Source organism: Paramisgurnus dabryanus, chromosome 5 (genome assembly GCF_030506205.2).
Source record: "Paramisgurnus dabryanus chromosome 5, PD_genome_1.1, whole genome shotgun sequence".
NCBI lineage: Eukaryota > Metazoa > Chordata > Actinopteri > Cypriniformes > Cobitidae > Paramisgurnus > Paramisgurnus dabryanus.
In genome coordinates this window covers 40,916,285-40,935,699 of record NC_133341.1, presented here as the reverse complement: position 1 = coordinate 40,935,699, position 19,415 = coordinate 40,916,285, and the positions used below count along the sequence as shown (strand labels likewise).

The 19,415-nt window shown below is 39.0% G+C and overlaps 1 protein-coding gene across 3 annotated transcripts in view; it reads right to left on the bottom strand.

The window, feature by feature from the left end:
- The window catches only part of LOC135774232 (uncharacterized), a 74,133-nt gene extending 54,922 nt beyond the window's left edge, over positions 1-19,211 (bottom strand). For all 3 annotated transcript variants that reach the window (XM_065284189.2, XM_065284190.2, XM_065284191.2), the window contains exons 1-2: positions 19,114-19,211; positions 3,147-4,525 (exon numbers count right to left, since the gene is read on the bottom strand). In XM_065284189.2, coding sequence (XP_065140261.1) covers positions 3,147-4,525; positions 19,114-19,169 — 1,435 coding nt within the window. In that variant the 5' untranslated portion in view covers positions 19,170-19,211. The remainder of the gene's footprint in view (positions 1-3,146; positions 4,526-19,113) is intronic.
- Positions 19,212-19,415: the final 204 nt, after the last annotated feature.

The window sequence follows — 19,415 nt, the reverse complement described above, 5'->3', positions numbered from 1 at the left end:
TAACTGTTCTGTCAACTGTTTATTAATTGTAATGCATCCGGCTGACATTTCAGCAAACATGTTTATGTAAATTTTATGGCCTTTGCTTTTAAAAAATAAAGTTTTATATTCTAAGAATTTTGTATTTGTGTATTATGTATTTAATTTCCATTTGAGACTATTGTTACTGTTACACATATAATATAAATTCCTAATTTAAAAGTGGCATATCAGTAAAATACAGAATGGGTTATAGTTCTGTAAAAATACAGTAATTTGCTGGCAATATAGCTGCCTGTATGTAAATTTACAGTGTAAAGTTTTACAGTGTATACTGTAAAAATAAATAAATTACAGCGTTATACTGTATCTGACAATTACAGTGCAAGACTGTTAATGTTGTTTACAGTAGTGGTTCTTTAAAAATACAGTAAACGGCTGGCAACCCAGCTGCCAGTATTTTACTGTAAATTTATGCTGGTTCGAGTTGGTTTGACTGTCAAGCCTTTGAAAACCGGATTGCCTTTCCATGCGGTAGAGAGCCACCACAGAGCCAAGTCTTATGTCACTATATACGTCTCATCTTTCTCAGCAACATTAGCTGAATGTAATAGTTGATACGTGTTAGATATGATATACATTATAGGTAATTTACTTTATTAATTTCCCTCGTTATCAGAAATAAACTACTGGAAAATTACTTTGTTGTAATCAACTCTATGTGGAAGTCTACTGCAAGTTGTGTTCAGTCCACAAAAGCCGTTTGTTTATGTTGTTGCTGCTGAAACCATCAATAGCTGTGAATTCATTTTGCTATGACCATCGGCAGTTACATCATTAATAAAATTCACAAATAAAAGCAACATTTGTTGGAAGTGTGCAAGGTTTAGTCATGGTCACTTTTAAGGTGTTTTATTTTAAGATGTTGTAACCAAGATATACTGTATGAAAATATGCTTTAACTCTTTCCCCGCCAGCGTTTAAAAAAAAAAGTTGCCAGTCAGCGCCAGCATTTTTTATGATTTTCAAAAAAGTTTAATGTCTTCCAGAAAATGTTCCCCTTTAAATATATAAACATATCAAATACAAGAACAGACCCTCTGCTTTCGAAAAAAAGTGTTTCATCCTACCTTTATTTGTTCTATTTTTATCACCTCTCAAATATGGGTTAATTTCTTCTAAAATACCAAATTTTGAGCAAAAAGCTGTTATAATTCCATTTTTGTAAAGGCCCCAAGGGAATACTTCCAGGTTTTATAAGTTGGGTAAGCCACCTGATGGATAATAGCGGTATTACAGATTGCCGGAAAAAACTTGTCATTGGCAGGGAAGCATTTTCTCTTAATTGACTCTTTTTAACTCGTCAATGGCTGAGAAAGAGTAAATGTGACGGTTGTCAATATTTTTTTTCTATTAAGTGGTAGCGGAGTTTATGTTTATTAGTGGTAGCGGAGCTTATGCGTGTGTATATGCGATACCGGAAGTTATTTAAGGGAGTTTGGTTCGGATGCTCGTTCGCTCTGGCTCTCTCTCTCTTGTGAGCCGGGTCGCGCTCTCGTTCAGGTGTAGATTCAGGTTTGCTCGCGTTTCTCCTCTGTTGTTGTTGGAGTGTGCAGTGGGTTGCACTGCCGTGAGTATGTTGGTATATTTTTTACTCTCTTGTACTGAAACCGCCTAATTTTGCGTTAAAGTGAGTGTATGGTATAATATTAGCGCGGGAGTCAATGTTGATGATTCCTCGGTTTATGTGTAATACAAGAGTATTTTTGCCTTTACGAGAGCGTTGTTTGTTATACCGGAGAGAGAGAGTATGCCGCTAAATTTAGAGAGATTTTGGTACGGGCAGGCAATTGTTTTCTTTTTCTTTTTTTGGTGGAGCGCTCTAAGTAAAGTGGTGTTTTGGTTTGAGTATGTTGGGGATTTATTAATGTGAGTTTTTCCAGGCCTAGTAGTCCAACGGTTCTAATTGGGAACATGTTAGTCTGTTTGGTGTGTTTATTATACAAAGTGTTCAGATCTGTTGTTATCCTGAGGCCTTTGAAAAGCACATATGTTAAAGACTATTCTTTTGTGCATATACCAGAGTCTAAATTGATGTGCTCAGATTAAAGTGTTCAGATCTGGTGTTTTCCTGAGGCCTTTGAAAAGCACATATGTTAAAGACTATTCTTTTGTGCATATACCAGAGTCTAACTTGATGTGCTCAGATTAAAGTGTTCAGATCTGGTGTTTTCCTGAGGCCTTTGAAAAGCACATATGTTAAAGACTATTCTATTGTGCATATACTAGAGTCTAAATTGATGTGCTCAGATTAAAGTGTTCAGATCTGCTGTTTTCCTGAGGCCTTTGAAAAACACATATGTTAAAGACTATTCTATTGTGCATATACTAAAGACTGCTTCTACTACAGTGCACCTATGTTAAAGACTCTTTTATTGTGTGTATGCTAGTCTATCTACTCTATGTGCTTGTATCATAAGTGTGTTCAGATCTGTATCTATTTGGAGGCCTATAGAGTGCACTAGGATCATATGCACATGAAGTTATAAGGGTCTACTGTCATGTGGAGATTATCATCATGATGGATTGTTTAGAAGATGTCAACCGTTGATAGTTGTTTCGGTAATAGAAGGTAAATGTGTCTGGGCCTGGAAATGTTTTATTTTTTTATTTTTTTTTATTTTGTGTGATTTTGTTCTCTATGTAGTTACGTAATGTTGTGCTCATATCTAAATGCAAACTGTATGAAGCTATAAAATACAAAAGTATAAGCTACTTTTTGGTATGTTTTTTTCAACTGGATTTCTTAGCATATAAGTTGGTGGTAAATTACAAAGTAATTTGATTACTGTGGTGGTTTTTACCCCTGGCACCCGAACCCATTAATTGCAAAGCCAAATACCGCTACAAAACATTTTATACAGTATGTAAATATATAAACAATGTAAATAATTATCTAAAATCTTCACAAATGTGTACATCTACCAGACATTTAAAGTCATATACTGTACCAAAGGTTTCCATGCTACTTATGTTTATATCTACTATATCTTTATAGAACTTTCAAATCTGTGGAAGTAAATGTGTAACTTCATTATTCCCACTGTTGGCATAATGGCAATCTCACCCTTGAATATGCTAAAAGAATAACCCAGAATTGTGCTTACAATCAGCATATCCAAACTTCAGAGCTCTCTCATAGTATTTAGCAGCTTGTTGTTTTTCTCCTTTCACTTCATGAATGAATCCATATATTCCACTCGCATTTATGTCCTCTGGGTTTTGGGTGTTTTTGATATGATCTTCAGCAATCTTTCTCAGGTTACTCTCACACAACTCGCCCTCTGATGTTTGGGGCTGAAGCCTCAGACCCTGCATGAAATTGTAAATGGCTTTTTCCTCAGAGTGATGGCAGATGAGCTGGTATTGGCCAAATAAACAATAAACCATCTGCAGATCCTTTTGATCCTTTTTAATATTGGCTGATTCGAACGCTTCTTCAAACTTTTTCTCAGCTTTTGGGAAACTACCTTTTAGTCCATACTGTAGAGCCAAATCTGCCAAAGCAACGATGAATGAGGGCTTCAATGCGATTGCCCTTTCCAGATGATAGATACTTCTGTTCAGAACCTTTTCATCACACTCAGCTTTTTTCATTTTCAGTGTTAGATTTTTATTGATATAACACCTGGCCAGTTGATGGTGTAAAAAGGCTGAATCTGGTGTATTCTTCAATGCTTCTTCAAGAAGACGAATGGCGACATCCATAGTTCCCAATTGGCGGAAAAACTGTGCAGCGTATCTCAAAACATGAGAGTTTTCACGAGACTTTAACAAGGCAGAAATCACCAACTCCAATTGAGTTTGAGATGCTTTTTCATCATCTGTGACTTGGAGCATTCTCAGGGCGAGCAGCACAAGTAAAACGGCATCATCTGGATTAAGCTTTATAGCTCTTTGGAGTTGTTGAATTAACAGAAAGTCAGGGGTCTCAGTTGTGCGATACAATGCAATAGCATAACCTGCGTTCAAATCACTGTCATGTGGGTTTCTTTCAAGGGCTTGTCTGAAGCACTCCTTAGCACCATTGTAGTATTTTCGACAGAATTTGAGAAACGCCCAACCCTTTTCTCGGAGCACCTCTAGAGAAATGCTATAGGCGAGATCTTCAGAAGATGTTTCGTGAATCCTCTCTAACAATCTCAAGTAGTCTTCACATGTGGAGAATTCTTTCATGTAATAGTGTAACCAAGCAAGATTTCCATAGGTAACAATAAGATATGAATCACTTTTTTCTTCGTAGTACTCATTTGCGAGCTGCACAGATTTCTGCAGATTTTTGAGCACTTCCTGCAGGTTGTCGTGAATATAATGAACAAATCCTAAACTGTTGTAAGCTCGTGTAACTCTTGCCTCACCGGATTCCAATTGAATCTGTTCATCCAGACGATTCAGTAAATCAGTGACAAAAAAGTCTTCTTCTCTTAAAGACCACGTAAAGTGGCACTCCTGCTGAAGCAGTCTGGTTTTTATGGTATTGTCGTCACTGAAATACAAACATGAAAATGCTCAGACAAAATAAAAACATTTATTCAAAAATATGAGATAAAACATTTGGATAAAATGTAATACATTCCATGTACACAAACAACTATACTCTTATTTTATACTCTTATTTCAAAACTTTCCTTTGACTGATATTTTCTGTACATACCCTAAACCAAACCATCATACAAACCGTTTTTTTTTAACAATTTTTTTAAGGTGCCAAAGAATGCATTGATACAATATGTTAAATTGTTCCCTGATACCTACATAGAAGGTATGTGACTTTAAGTGCAAAAATTATCCAAAAACTGTTTTACATCTCCATTTACAACCCTAGGATTTGTCCCCAGAGTGAAATGGTCTATTATTACTTTTTCTGAAAGGGTCACTAATGTTGAGCTCTGTTCTGATTGGCTGTTTCTCAGAGCGGCTCATTTCAGTGGCTCTGGGTGTGTGCGAACCATAGACCTTTTTTGAAGCCAGCTTGGCAGCGTCCCCTTGCATCACTCTGAATGAAAATGGCCAAAAAGATGGGATGTGGATAGACCTGAGGTGCCTGACTGCTGAAACCATGCTCGCCTAGCTCGACAGTAGCAGGGGCAGTTCACCCCTCACTCAAGTGGCCATGCCCTTAATTCTAATGAACTTTAAGGCTTAATATAATTTAAACGGGTGAGTTACAAAATAATTAACCCCCTCACATTTGTTGTGAAGGGCAAATGTAGCTATATACACTTTTTGTACCAGGCTGTAAACATATTTATTTCTGCAGTAAAGTTTGGCATTTTAGCATGTGGATCTATAGGGATTGACTCCCTTTTTTTTGAACCTATATTTTTATTTTGAATCACAAATTAACATTTTATACATTTTTAACATGTCTGTCCATCCTATTCCAACAGCCTTGACAATAATTACATTTTAATTACATCAGATCACATTATCTAAATAATAAAAACAAATACACCTACCACAGGGGTGGAAAGAGATTAGAAATGAATAGATAAATAAGTAAATACATAAGAAAAAAAAAGGAAAAGTAGAGAACACCACATGAGGGATGTGATCATATGATATAAGATCTCTGAAGTATCAAAGGCATTACAGGAGCCCATCTCATTAAGAAATTAATTTTTCGTAAGAAAAGTTGTACAGAATATGTAATTTGTTCCTTTTCGTAAAACTCCTACACTTTCTGAATCCAGGCATTGTATGATGGGGGGGTCAGGTTTTAGCCATCTACATGTAATACATTTGATAGCCGCAGCAAAAAGAATTTGTAGAAAATATATTTTAGCTCTACCCTCAAAGCCCTCTGGGCACACAAAAGGGCAATTATAGGATCTTCTGGGATTTCAAAATGGAAGATGCTTCGAATGCATCGAATATATCTTTCCAAAAATTTCTTAATTTTGTACATGACCACAAAATATGGGTGTGGTTGCCAACATGCTGGCCACAGTTTCTTCAGCACTTGTCTGAGCAGGAAGGATTCCATTTTGCAATTATCTGTGGAGTTCGAAAAAATCTGGTTATTATATTCCATTTGATTTCCCTCCCTCCCAGTGGCGAATGCAGAACGTGACATATGGGTGGGCATGGATTAAGTCTGGGCGGGCCTGAATTTATGGGTGTCACTTTTGAATAAGAAACTATAACAAGTCTATAAAATTCGTTAAAACTTCAGGAATCACAAGCTTATTGGTGAGAACACTAATTTAAACAGCATACACACACACCCGAACTGCACGTCACATTTTTGACATTATTGATATACTTTAAATTGTAATGCAGCATGACATTAATTAAGCCTTTTTGGTAAAAACAAATTATTGGGGTGTCATAGCCTACAAAAACGAACCTGCACACAGTGACAAAAAATATAAATGAACACAAAAAACCTAATACTTTTTAAAATAGCCTATTAAAACTGTTTAAATAAATTAAACTAAATTAAACTAAATGCTTAAAATGAAGCTTCTAACATCATATTCTCTTCATGCAAATCACTAAAAATATATTTTCGTTCTCACATATTTAAGTTAACTTACTAAATAAAGAAAGAAAAAGGGAATTGCTAGAATAATGTTTGACTCTGAGGTTAAACGAAATGACAAATAAATAAACATTTAATATACTTTTTGATGAGCATAAGAGCAAGCGGGTAGCCTACTCGTGAAGAGCGGAGCCGAGGAGCGCGCATATGAGACGTGAACACGAAAGGAATAATGGGTTTAAATATGCTTTCACTTCATTTCCTGACAGTTTCACTTGTTAGTGGGGATAGTAATGACTAACAAGATGACACCGAATTACATACAATATAATTACCTAACTAAATCTGAGAGAATGCAAACACATTACAATGTTTTTTCCTCCGCAGACGGGCTAGCGATTTTGCGAGCCCTGCATAGGTTTGTTTTGTAGAAAGATTTTCTTTAAAGTGAATTTCGTTTTGTATAAATTGTATCTTAATATTAATCAATGTTTAATCAAACAATTGCCTTGATTTAATAAATAAGAAGCAAACCAAGAACGTCTGTGGTGTGGATTGAAGTGAACCCACTATATTTCGGCAGCCTACGTCTTTCTGCTTTTAATGCATTTCTTAAATTAATGTCTCAATTACACAGTAGGCTTATAGGTTGTAATGATAGGCTATTTGTTGCTTAAAAGCAATAGGCTATATTGTATAAAGTGTAGCAATAAACGTGGCGTGACTTATAGTGCTGAGTTAGAGAGCTAATAGGCTATATCAAACAACAACACTGTGATCAGATCTTTTCTTTCTATTTTTTACCCCGCTGTCATATTTGTTGTGTTTATGTTATTGAGAGGAAAGCGCGCAGCACATATTGATAACGTGTTGTTATTCAAAATACGTTTTCCACTTGCTTGCAAAAAAAGTTCTCAAAGTGATCATAGCTGAAAGCTGCTCGGGAATATTTTTCTCATAAGAACCATAATGAAACGCAACATTCAACTTCTTTATAATAGTTTTTAAATAGTTATCAGGCTTACTTATAATTTTACTGTTTTTAACATAACATGCAATAGATAAAATACACCATATGAAGTAGTATCCATGTCTAACTATACAGAGTAGTATTTTTTTACATTTCTGATTGGGCGGGCCAGTTGTCAATCTGGGCGGGCCCAGGCCCGTCCAGGCCCGCCCATAGCTCCGCGCCTGCTCCCTGCAAACTTCCTCCCAAGTTTCCAGAGGAATTGTTTTGTTAATTTCCAGCTCCCATTTCTCCTTTATCTGTATTGTGTTATTTGGGTTCTTCGAAAGAAATAACAGATATATTCTAGAAATGATTTTATTGATCGAATGTCCATTTTGTATTTCTTTTAAAAGCAATTCTACTGGGGGGTCTACGATTTCTAGGTCCTTATGGCCAGGCTAACACCAGGGGCATGTTCAATCTCACACCGGTGCGCAACGTTTTGCTACGGTTTCCGGGTTGAACGACATGTTTCCTGGAAACGGTGTGCAACGGAATGCAACAGGTTTTAGAAGCGTTTTCTCTTGTTTGGTGGGTGTGTCAGAAATGTCAGCCCAATCAGCGGCAAGATGTATAAAACCACGCGATAGTAAAGAGAGAGCTCTCTCAATGGGTTCAAGTTGGAATGTTGTCTTTCATTTTGGACAGCAAGGTCAGTGATTGTAACATCGAGGGTATTTTACAGTATTAAACACACATTTATAACGATTTCATCAGGCTTTAGAAACATTTAAAAAAAGAACACAAAGAATGGCCTCTCAGCTACCGTAGTTGCAACTCTTGCGTCATCACAACAGGGTGTTCAATGCATCACCGTTTCAGTTTAATAAACGTTGTGCAACGTTTTGTCGGGGCTGAACGCAGCCCTGACCAGTCTCATAGGAGAATCCTAACAAGAATGAGACATGGTCTGGGAACCATATGCTCATTTTCTCGTATTTGAGGCATGGTTTACGAATGCCCAGAGCCGTTTATTGGGCGCTACGAATGTCTATCAAATGCGTCTGTATCTCATAGCCAATCGTTTCAATTTTACCAGATGACATGACATCAATTCAAAAGTTAACAGGTGTGTTCGAGATCATCCGGCGCTGCGCAGACCGATCGGCGAGGTTTGCCGCTTGCAGTCGAGGGAGGAACTGAAGACGGAGCTGTGAAGCCGGACACCTGCTGCTTGCCGTAGTGACGTGTGCGCCGTGTTTCCTTGTTATTAATCGCGAATGAAGTGAATTAGATGCTGAATTTGATAAAAACAAACCTTTTAATAAAAAGTTGCAACCAGAAACATTTTATATCGAATATTTTAATTGCTGCTTATACTGTATACCCGAAAATAACGGGAAACAAGCCTATATTATTAAAATACCAATAGAGTTTGTTATTTTCCTTTTTATTTTATTACACGACAGAATATAACATATTTAAGCATATTAAAGTGTTTTTTCCTGTTTTAAAACATGAATTTATTATGTTTATTAGTGGAACTATAGGTTGGATTAAACTTGAAACGCACGTGATCGTTGTCATCAGTGAGGCGACCAATCACGTCAAGCTGTTACGTCATTACAACTCCGGGCAGCCGCTCTGGAGAAGCTGCACCGGCTGAGCTAGCCGGCTACTCTCGAAACGCTCTCGCGGTACTTAAAAACCATATGACACAGTCACGTGCATGCAGCGCCAGCTGAAGTCGGACAAACTTACTAACCGGAATGCACTGCTTCAAGTCAGCCGCCGATCGGTCTGCGCAGCGCCGCATGAAGTTGAACACACCTACCGACTTTTATCGGGTACGAGCGCAGCTGAAAGCTATGCAACTAAACCGGTAGCTGTATGTTGTATTAAAAAGCAACACATTTTAGTGGCACTGTGACAACCACAGTACAGGCATAATGACAATATGATATTAATAAATACCACTTACCATTTATAAGTTAAATGGACTTCGTCGACGATGATGCCTAGCAGGTTGGTCCTATAAAACTCTGTGGTTATCATGTCTTACCATATACAAACATCCTTCTTAGATATGAAATTGTATAACGCCAAAAGTTGCTCTGTGATTGGTTCCCTATTTCAGGGGCAAAAAAGGGCCATAGTTGCCATGCTAGACTTGCAGTGTGAATAAATTTGCGCGCAAGGCAGCATGGGGAAACCCAGGCTAAGGTCCTTATGCGTTGAGAGGAAATGTCTCAATTGTAAGTATCTAAAAAATTCAGGCCTTGGGAGAGTACTCTCCCAAGGCCTGAATTTTTTTTTATTTTTTAAGTGTGTCGTTGTGAAATAATTGGTAAAGATAATTAAAGGTGCAATTTGTAAGATATTTGCAGTAAAATGTCCAAAAACCACTAGGCCAGTGTTATATATTTTGTCCAGCTGATTACTATCAATATCTGTAATGTTTTCAACTACTTGTAAATCATGAGAAAATTTCCATTCAAAACATTGACACGGGGCAGTGCAGTCTCCTGTCAATGACGTTAATATCCATGTGACCCTTTGTCACCGCCTTTACTGACGTAAACAACATGACAACAGTGGTCGAGCTCGAAAAAATAAAATGGCGGCCAAGGAAGCAGCTGGAGCACAAATTTAGTGAAAATAAACGTATATTTTCACTTTTTAAGCATTTTAATTGCATTTCTAGCGAGAAATTAGTATTGTAGTTTTCAAATATGTGATTAGTTATCACAAAGGCGCTCTCTGTTTATATTTCAAACACGCTGCCTTTGAAGTGCGTCGGAAAGCCTTTCTCTGAGCGGCCTTCAGGCCTCCGAGGCCGAAGTCATGGCCTCATGAGGCAGCGAGGCAACAAGTCCTCACTGCCTTGAGTTTTCGGACGCAGCGAGCCAGTGTCGTGGACAAATGCGGAACTATGCGATAGCGCCTGTCGGGCTACGCGCTTGCTTATGTACTTATGGATATCTCTGTACCGTCTGCCGCTGGTTGTGTCAGCTCCTGTAAGCGTACGGGCCAACCAAACGACCCAAGAAGAGTTTGGAATAAAACGAGGGAGGATCAATTTGTTGTTGCATTATCTGGATGGAGAGAGCTTCACGACAACATTTAACTAGACCGAGATTCTGATCCTGCTTGTGTTTTACGCGATGGGTGAGTTGTTTTGATTCGTAACCCTTCAAAAAACGTATGCTATTATATTGATCACAACATTAGTGTGTAGATTGTAATCAGCGCGTCTTCCCGCGGACGATATGCACATCAAAGGTATTGTACAGCAATATAAATGGTCATTTTAAGACACTTCACAATAAGATTTGTACTGTCAATACATTATGTGAAAAATCATTGTAGATTGTAAGTTGAAAACTTAATTCTGTGCTGTGTTTACCATCGAATTTGGACTAATACTGTAATATCAATATGACTAACAATTTCGTTTTGAACATCACATATAAACTTACATAATGAAATAAACGATGTCATCAAACGCAACATTTATAAGACTTGATTACCTTACGTGATTTCTCGTTCGCGTCTGATTGATGGCCATCAGTGGTTGAGTTAAAGACTACAAATCCCATAATTCCACGCTGCTTCAGAGCGTCAGTAAACAACATCATTGTTATTGTTTGATCTGGCGCCATCTAGCGGCGAAAATAATACAAACTGCATCTATAATTAAGTCCATATTGTGACCACTTTTTGAAACCCACATCTGTACAAGATGGTGGAAAGTCATTGAGATATTCAATACTTGCTGCTGATACATTTTTTTGGGAAAGCCTAAATGAGGTTTGTATGGTTCTCCAAATTTTTTATGTGACTTTGGTCCATTCACCCATGGAGCCATTTTTTAAAGAAACACTGGAAAAGGGTTAGATTTTTAGGGACATGGACCAGAGGCTAATTTCAATATTGACTCACCGAGTTTGTGTATCTTCACACATCCATGAAATTAGGGGCCTCAATTGCGCTGCCCAAAAGTAGAACTTAAAGTTTGGAAGTCCCAGCCCCCCACTTGTTTTTGGTGACTGTAATATTTTAAATCTTATTCTTGGCCGTTGTCCTTGCCAAATAAATTTAGAAACCATTTCATTCAGCAAATCAAAGGTTAAAGGACAAGTTCGGTATTTTAGACTTAAAGCCCTGTTTTCAGATTGTTTATGGTGAAATAGAATGGTTTTGACTGAAATTTCGACATTTTCGGCTGCCATAAAAATTTTCGCGTGACTGTGTTTCAGCTCAGACCTCTACAATAGGTTTAATGGTGCACTGGAACAATCCTTCCTAAAATGCATTAAACTTTCGTTTACAAAGACGTGAAACTCACCGAGTGGTCAGGGGTGTTCACTGATATGCTCACACAAAAATCGCTGCAAAAGATGCTTTCCAACAGCTGTTTTAGCATTCGTTGTTAACTTGTGGACCTATTTTTCCAAACGCCTCACACCCGTACATTCTTCCGCTTAGAGCTTGAATAATAGACACTCCAGCCCAGGTGGTGGCGCTAATCCGCCTTTGCCAATTGCAAGAATAGAAACAAAGTTCCCGGCGCGGAGTAATACCGTACCTCACAGGACGTCTAATACAGTCAATGGAGTTGGTAAAAACTACGATAAAACCTGTTGGAATGCGTCTTTTGGAGCGATTTTTGTGTGAGCATACTAGTGAACACCCCTGACCACTCGGTGAGTTTAACGTCTTTGTAAACGAAAGTTTAATGCATTTTAGGAAGGATTGTTCCAGTGCACCATTAAACCCATTGTAGAGGTCTGAGCTGAAACACAAACACGCGAAAATTCTCAGGGCAGCCGAAAATGTCGAAATTTCAGTCAAAACCATTCTATTTCACCATAAACAATCTGAAAACAGGGCTTTAAGTCTAAAATACCGAACTTGTCCTTTAATGATTGACTCCCTTTTGAAACCAGTCTCTAGCGGCCAGTTGATGAATTGCAGTTTAAGTCACTTTCGTGTTGGCTTCACGTTAGAGACCGGAAGGTTGCCCCTATGATGCAAACAGACCGTAGGCCTTTTTTTACAATCTAAGCGCATGGTCTAAAGCGCACGGCGCAAGTTTACTTAGGGCATGTCCAAATCAACTTTTGCTAGTTTAACAACAAGATAAATGGTCAATGCGCTTGGCCATTGGTCTAAAAGGGCTGTTCTCCTTCTCATAATGAGTAATGGGTGTGTTTTTGGTGTAACATGCAATGGATAAACAGGGTGTGCCTCATATGTCTTGAGAAGTGAAGCCGCTGGCTCTTTGATTGGCCCCTGGTGGCTGGCTGCAGTACAAGTCATAAACCCCACCCTCTCCATGCAAACGAATAGGACTCTGCTCAAAATAAAAAAAATATTTACACTTCCAATAAAATTTTCAGAAAGATGGTTTTGGTCCTTTAAGCTAGTTAGTTTTCACACTGATATATGTTTAATTGTTAATTTTTGTGATAAGTTTCATTTAAGCTAGTAATTTGATGCTATATAAACGGGGCGTGTCGTTATAATTGGCATGGTTGAATTGGGTGCCGCGAGCGTTTGGGCAGAAGTTTCATACCGCGGCTCCGACACTGGCTTCACGGACGATTTCTTCTGCGCATGCCTTGGCTCCAAACTGACGTTTTTACGTAACATGGCAGCGATTATGGTCGGACATTTTTGGCTTCAATTTATTTCAATGGAAGAAGGCGATGTCGCATCATCCATCTTTTTTTACAGTCTATGGAATAAACCAATGAGTCTCTTCTCCCATCCCAGGAGATCCTCCTCTCACGCTTCCCTCGAAGGGACACCAGTGGGGAGTGGCTCTCTGGACCCGGAGAAGAGAGTTCTGGGTCGCCGAACCCCCACATTCCTAAAGTTCGTCTCTCTTGGATGGCTTGAAGTGGACGGGGTTCGGCGGTTCTGGTCGGGTTCTGCCTAGAGTTAGCCCCGGGTCCAAACACGAGTGGATCGGTCCAGAAAGGACCCGGTTCACACTCCTGGCGATAACACCGACCCCTCCGTGCAAGACGGGTGTTCATGTCTGCTGGGTTCTTATTTTGCGCGTTCGTAATGTAAGGATTTATGACAAAGAACGAACCCATATGCAGACAGGACTAAAATGAATAATTTATTAACAAAACAGGGAAAACAAAACCCACGAGGGGGCAAAACAAGACAGGATAACGAAACACTAAACTAACATAAAACTAAACATAAACCAACAATAAACTACAAATAACAAACTAGACTAAACACTCTTAATACTCACAGATGCACTACTCAGGAACACGACAAGGATAGTAACAAGACGAACGCGCACAGAACATCAAACACAAGGACAATAAATAGGGGAAACTAATGAGGGACACAGCTGAAATCAATGACAAGAAAGGGGGCGGGTAAAAAGTGACGAGACCCGGGAAATGCGTGGTCAGAATAATTAAATTCTAAAACCACGCATTTCCCACATAAAACAGGGTACTGCCAGGACCCCGAACACAAAGACTAGATGTAATAAAACACATGATTTCAGACGGGTCCTGACATGATGATGGTTACGTTAAACCGTCGCGATGGACGATGATATCGTTATTATTCGTTATTATATAATTATGATTCGTTATTTTACTCTATTACTTCCACTTAAGAAGAGTTGTGCACTTTTTATTTTAATATATATATATATATATATATATATATATATATATTTACATAAATACTATTTTATACTTAAAAGCTATCATTTCGTTATTTTACTAACCCAACTAATGACTCTTTCCTATAGGTTGCACATAATGGAAAAAAGTAGCTTTATTCCACTTAAGAAGAGTTGTGCACTTTTAAAGGAGCATTTCACCCATAGAAACATAAATCTTTATTGAAAGTGTGTCATATTTATAGTCGAAATATAACATACATTTCGAATTTGGTGCCTATTATCATTGAAAGAAGGAAGTGCAACACTGAAATCTGTATTTCTCCTGTCTCAGGGGCAACTGAGGAAATGATGCATGACCATTCAAAAACATGACTGGGGTTCTAACTATACAAAGCTTTATCTAAATGGGTGAAGTGTCCCTTTAAGCACTTTTTTAATCTCTTAACATAAATATTTTTTTCTTTTTAAAAGCTATGATCTTGTTATTTTACTAACCCAACGGTACTCCGTCAGAGCGGGTCTTCAGCACCGCGGGGAGCAGCCAGTACTTTAATCCGCAGCTTATTAAAACTAGACAAAGTGAACAAGTTGGTATTTCTGGCCAGAAACATCGAAATTTAAACATGGTCTGTGTATGTAAATCCTGCATTTCGTTCGGAGTGTTGTTTCCGTTTTATTGTTCTCGGCGTTCGCTGAATTCTGGGTTTATATTTTAAACTGCCGCTTCAGTGCAGTATAGCCACAGAGCTATGTAACAATGAGCACGATCTCCCGAGACACTACAATAGGCTACTAATAAATTATTAATATGGGCTGTTTTCTTGTACAAAATTTAATTGCCTGACAGGATATTTTCACAGACTAACACATGTCACGTCTCAGGCATAGACTACAGTATTTAAAATAGCATATGCATTAGTTATATTTTCAATTTCATTTATAGAGCAATTCGCGCAAAGATTTTAGGTTAACTATAGTCTACAGAAGAGAGTTAGTGTATGTCGACTCGCATCAAAGTGGGGTGGGGGCGAGGCATCACAATGTTATCTCTCCATCGTGATGTCAGTCAACCAATCCATTGGCACAACCCTAGCTCCGACATGTGGTGCTTTCGCACTTTCGGCGAACCGAGTTCGATTCCCGGCTCGTGGTCATTTGCCGATCCCATACCATCTTTCCTCCCTATACTTTCCTGTCCTCTCCTCTATCACTGTTTAACAAAAGCCCAAAAAATATACCTTTAAAAAGTTATATTTTTTTAAATATAACTTGAAACTTTAACCGCCCCCCCCACCTTCATCTGACTTAATGGCTGATGATTTTGCTTCTCTCTTTGTGATGAAAACTAACACTATCAGCAGTCCATTCTCTGCGCTACCACCTCTTGCACAAGCTCAAACTAGGGTTGCCGCGGTAACAGAATTTTCCCACCGGTTAATCAGTGCGTCACAAACCCGGTGATCCCGGTATTACCGGGTGGGAGGGGCTTATAAAATGTGCATGCAGACGTGCACATTTTACTTTCACTTTTGAATTACGCAACTGTTTTAATGCAGCGCTTGCGTATGCTGCGTTAAATCGCAAATTAATTTGCGTGCAATGCGAGTGCAACAGCTGGTTTAATTAAGTGTTTGAGTCAATGTGCGCAGGTAATTCTCACAGAACCCGCCAGTCCCTGTCATGAATTCGGGCTTATTGGCCGCTTTGTCTTTGTTTCTCTATGTGTTGTGTTTTTGTTTTGACAGCTCCACACGTGCGCGCCTTCCACCTGGTGATCTCATTATCTCTGACTCTACTCACCGGCGTCACACACCTGATTTCTATTATTTGCCCAATCCGGTTTGATTTAAATTCCCCTCGTTTCCTCTGTTCTTTGCAAGTTCGTCTTTGTATGTTCATGCCCGCTAGCCTTGTCTAGTTCATGTCTTGTCGTGTTTTGATAAGTTTATCGTATTTTTCATCCGTGCTCTCTGCTGCCTTTGCCCCTTCAGATTCCCTGTTCTGTTATACTCTCTAGTGGATTTATACCCTGTCATCGTCTTCTCGCTGCTGGATTGTTTATCATCTCTGATCTCTCGCTCGCTCGGCAGAAGTGGCACAGCCGAGTTTTGCGCTCTCTCTGTCAGCGGATTTCCTTGAGCGCTGTCCATCATCTGAGCGCCACGCTGATGAAGTGCGCTGTCCAGCAGCCATTATAGCTGAAGGCTTTGACTGTTTATCTCTCTCTCTCTCTGTGCTCCGCCAGGATATCTTCTTTGTGGATTTCGGATGTGCTAGTGGATGTCCATGGCTGTGCTGTGTTTCCCACTCTAGTGACTTTCCCGAACGGATCCCGTTGTGCCCTGCCCACCTACTGTTATCTTCTCTCTAATACATTCTCACGGACACAGAGTGTTTTCTCATATACATATCTTCAAGTGTTAACTCATTATTTATCTGACTACATTGAGTGTCTGTCTCCTAAACACATTGTGAATAAACACCTCTGCGCTGGGATTCCTGTGTTGTGTTGTACCTAACAGTCCCAAGCAGAGCAACCGGCTACTTCTCCATAAAGCGCTGCTTGAATGATGGGTTTATTATTTTCTTGATGAAAAACATAACAACAAAACGATCTCGCTTATATTAAACATCATATATGTATATTATAACAAAAACGATTAATCACGCTGCTTCTGGCATCGTCTGGTCGGTTGCCTCGTCTCGTACACACTGACAGCAATAAATGAAATCTGACACCTGCGGCTGCTCTGTGACGTGACGCGCGTTCAGCTCCGCTGAATTCAGGCAGCAGACAGACACATCAGTTGTTAGTGTTTGCTCTCTCTCTAATGAAACTAAATGATTTAATTACACGAAAATATCAAAACGACGATGAAAGACGGTGTCGCGGTGGGAAAGTGATCTAACCGGTGAGAGGCTGAAGCACCGGTAATCACCGTTTCACCGACTATCGCGGCAAGCCTAGCTCAAACTCCTGATACATCACGGGTAATTTATGTCCACTTTGCATTATACATGAGGAAAAATAAATAAATTTGCACGATTTCGATTATTAGATTGATAGTGTGTTGAAGCGGAATTTTCGTAACGTTCTTTAATGGACACAATTAACCAGAATGCACTGCGCGAAACTGAGTCATTAGCTCCACCCACTAACCACTGTTCGATGCAGTCGTCAGGTTTGTTTGACTTCATGCGGCGCCACAGGAACCGACAGCTGGATGACGTCAAGGTTCCGCGAAAGGGATTTAAAAGCAAACTCCTCCGTATGATTTCGCGAATCGCTCTCGCGGTACTTTGACGTCATCCCGCTGTCGATTCTTGCAACGCCACATGAAGTTGAACAAGCCTAATAACTTCTTTTACCGCTCAACTAGCTCTCAAATCAACTCAAGTCAACTTGAAGTTAGCCGGCAGACGAACCCATCCAAAGAGTAACTCCGCTTTAACCGTCTCTGAGGGGGAAATCACCAAAGCCCTCGATAAAAGATGACTAGAACCTGTGCAGTATGTGGATGTAAGGACAACAAATTCAGGCCACCGGGAGTTTTTATTGTTGACATCAACGCGACCCTCAGCTGACCCACCACTACACTACTTTGAATATGCAGCCAGCACTTTCGTCAGGAAGATTTTGAGTACTGTTTTCAGCCCAGTTTTTCCGCGGACTCAGGTAATTTAAAATTGTTAAAATATCTAAAACATCATTTGGCTTAGTTGTTGCTTGTTTTGTGTAACTACGGTAAACATACTACGTAGAAAGTTTTTATCATGTTGTTGTTATTATATAACTTACACGAGCAAAGCAAGCTAACGTTAGCTCCTGTGCAGGTGTCAATCAAAAACGTTATCATCTACTGTCAATCATCTCGCCTCAAGACCCGCCCCCATTTAGAACATTCAGAATTAATGTAGTCGTGCATTTTTCTTCCGGTGATTTGATGACGCGTCAAATCACCGTTACTGTAGCAGTTAAAAGCTTTAATTTTTTATATGGAGTTAGTACATTTGATGGCAGCACAATCAACTACATATATGGCATGAAATATAGTGTTGGAGCATAATGTTGTTTTAGGGTGGACTTCCGCTTTAAGTTTCATAACTTAAATCATATATATTTTTATATAATCTTAACACTGTAAATGACTGCGCTTTAACTGGATGTTTTTCTTGTGTTTATTTCATGTTGTACAATCATTTAGTAGTATTAAAATAAATGTTTTTATAATAAAGTAAATAAATGTGTTTTATATCATACATCATTTTGTAATAAATACATTACAGCTAATCAGCGTATTCACGTGTTCACTTAACCACATATTACGGTATTTGCATTTGATATATTTCGTTAAAAATACATTAAAATAAGAACAGCCAGGACGGCACGTAGACTGAATGACGACCTCAAGTACTCTCTGTTCCATTTGCAATATAATTTGCAATCATCGGCAGTTCGTTCTTCCGAGTCTGAACTTGCAAGTCCGAACTACGAAGGAAGCAAGTCCGAACTTGGCGTACTTGGTATTGAGAGAAACGGCTTACGTCTACCCTGCAGCACATTTTTCTAAGGTCACAATTCAGAACCCAAAGTTTCAACAAAAATGATCCATAGATGTAAGCAACTGACAATTTGAGTCCCCATTTGGTTTCAATACATTAAAACAAGCCAGGTAACAACAAGGATAAAAGCCCACCTAGGAAATGTTTTTTTCCTGTCGCAAATGCGTTAAAAAGCTTTTACTCCACCTAACGCTATCTGGAAAATGCTAAATCATAAATGAGATAAAGTATAAAAGATTAAATCTGTGCCCTTAGTGAATGTTTCCTACTTCACTTTCTAACTGGGAAACATCACATTCTCAAAGCCCAAAATCTTATGAACGTATCATAAGACTTACTTTTCCTTCATGAAATGCGAAAATGAAACTACGTTTAAAAATAGGTCCTAATTTATAAACATTAACCACCTACCTCATTTTGTTAGTGATGGGCGATTTCGAGGCACGCTTCATGTAGTGATGTGACATCTGAAGCGAAGCTCCGGAGCTTGTGTCGAGCAAAAAGGGGCGTTCCAGATGACAGTAAAAGAAAGGATAAAGCCCCGATTCGAGGCTTGTATCGTTTCCGTGAAAATCACGTGACGATGACAAACGAGGCCTCGTTTTCTGTTGAATACGTCATTGCTTCATTCTGGGTATCGCCTCCGGATAAAAATGGTTCGAAACTCGCGCCTCTTGTGGGTTTTGCAATACGTTTTCATTGGTGTTGTTGAG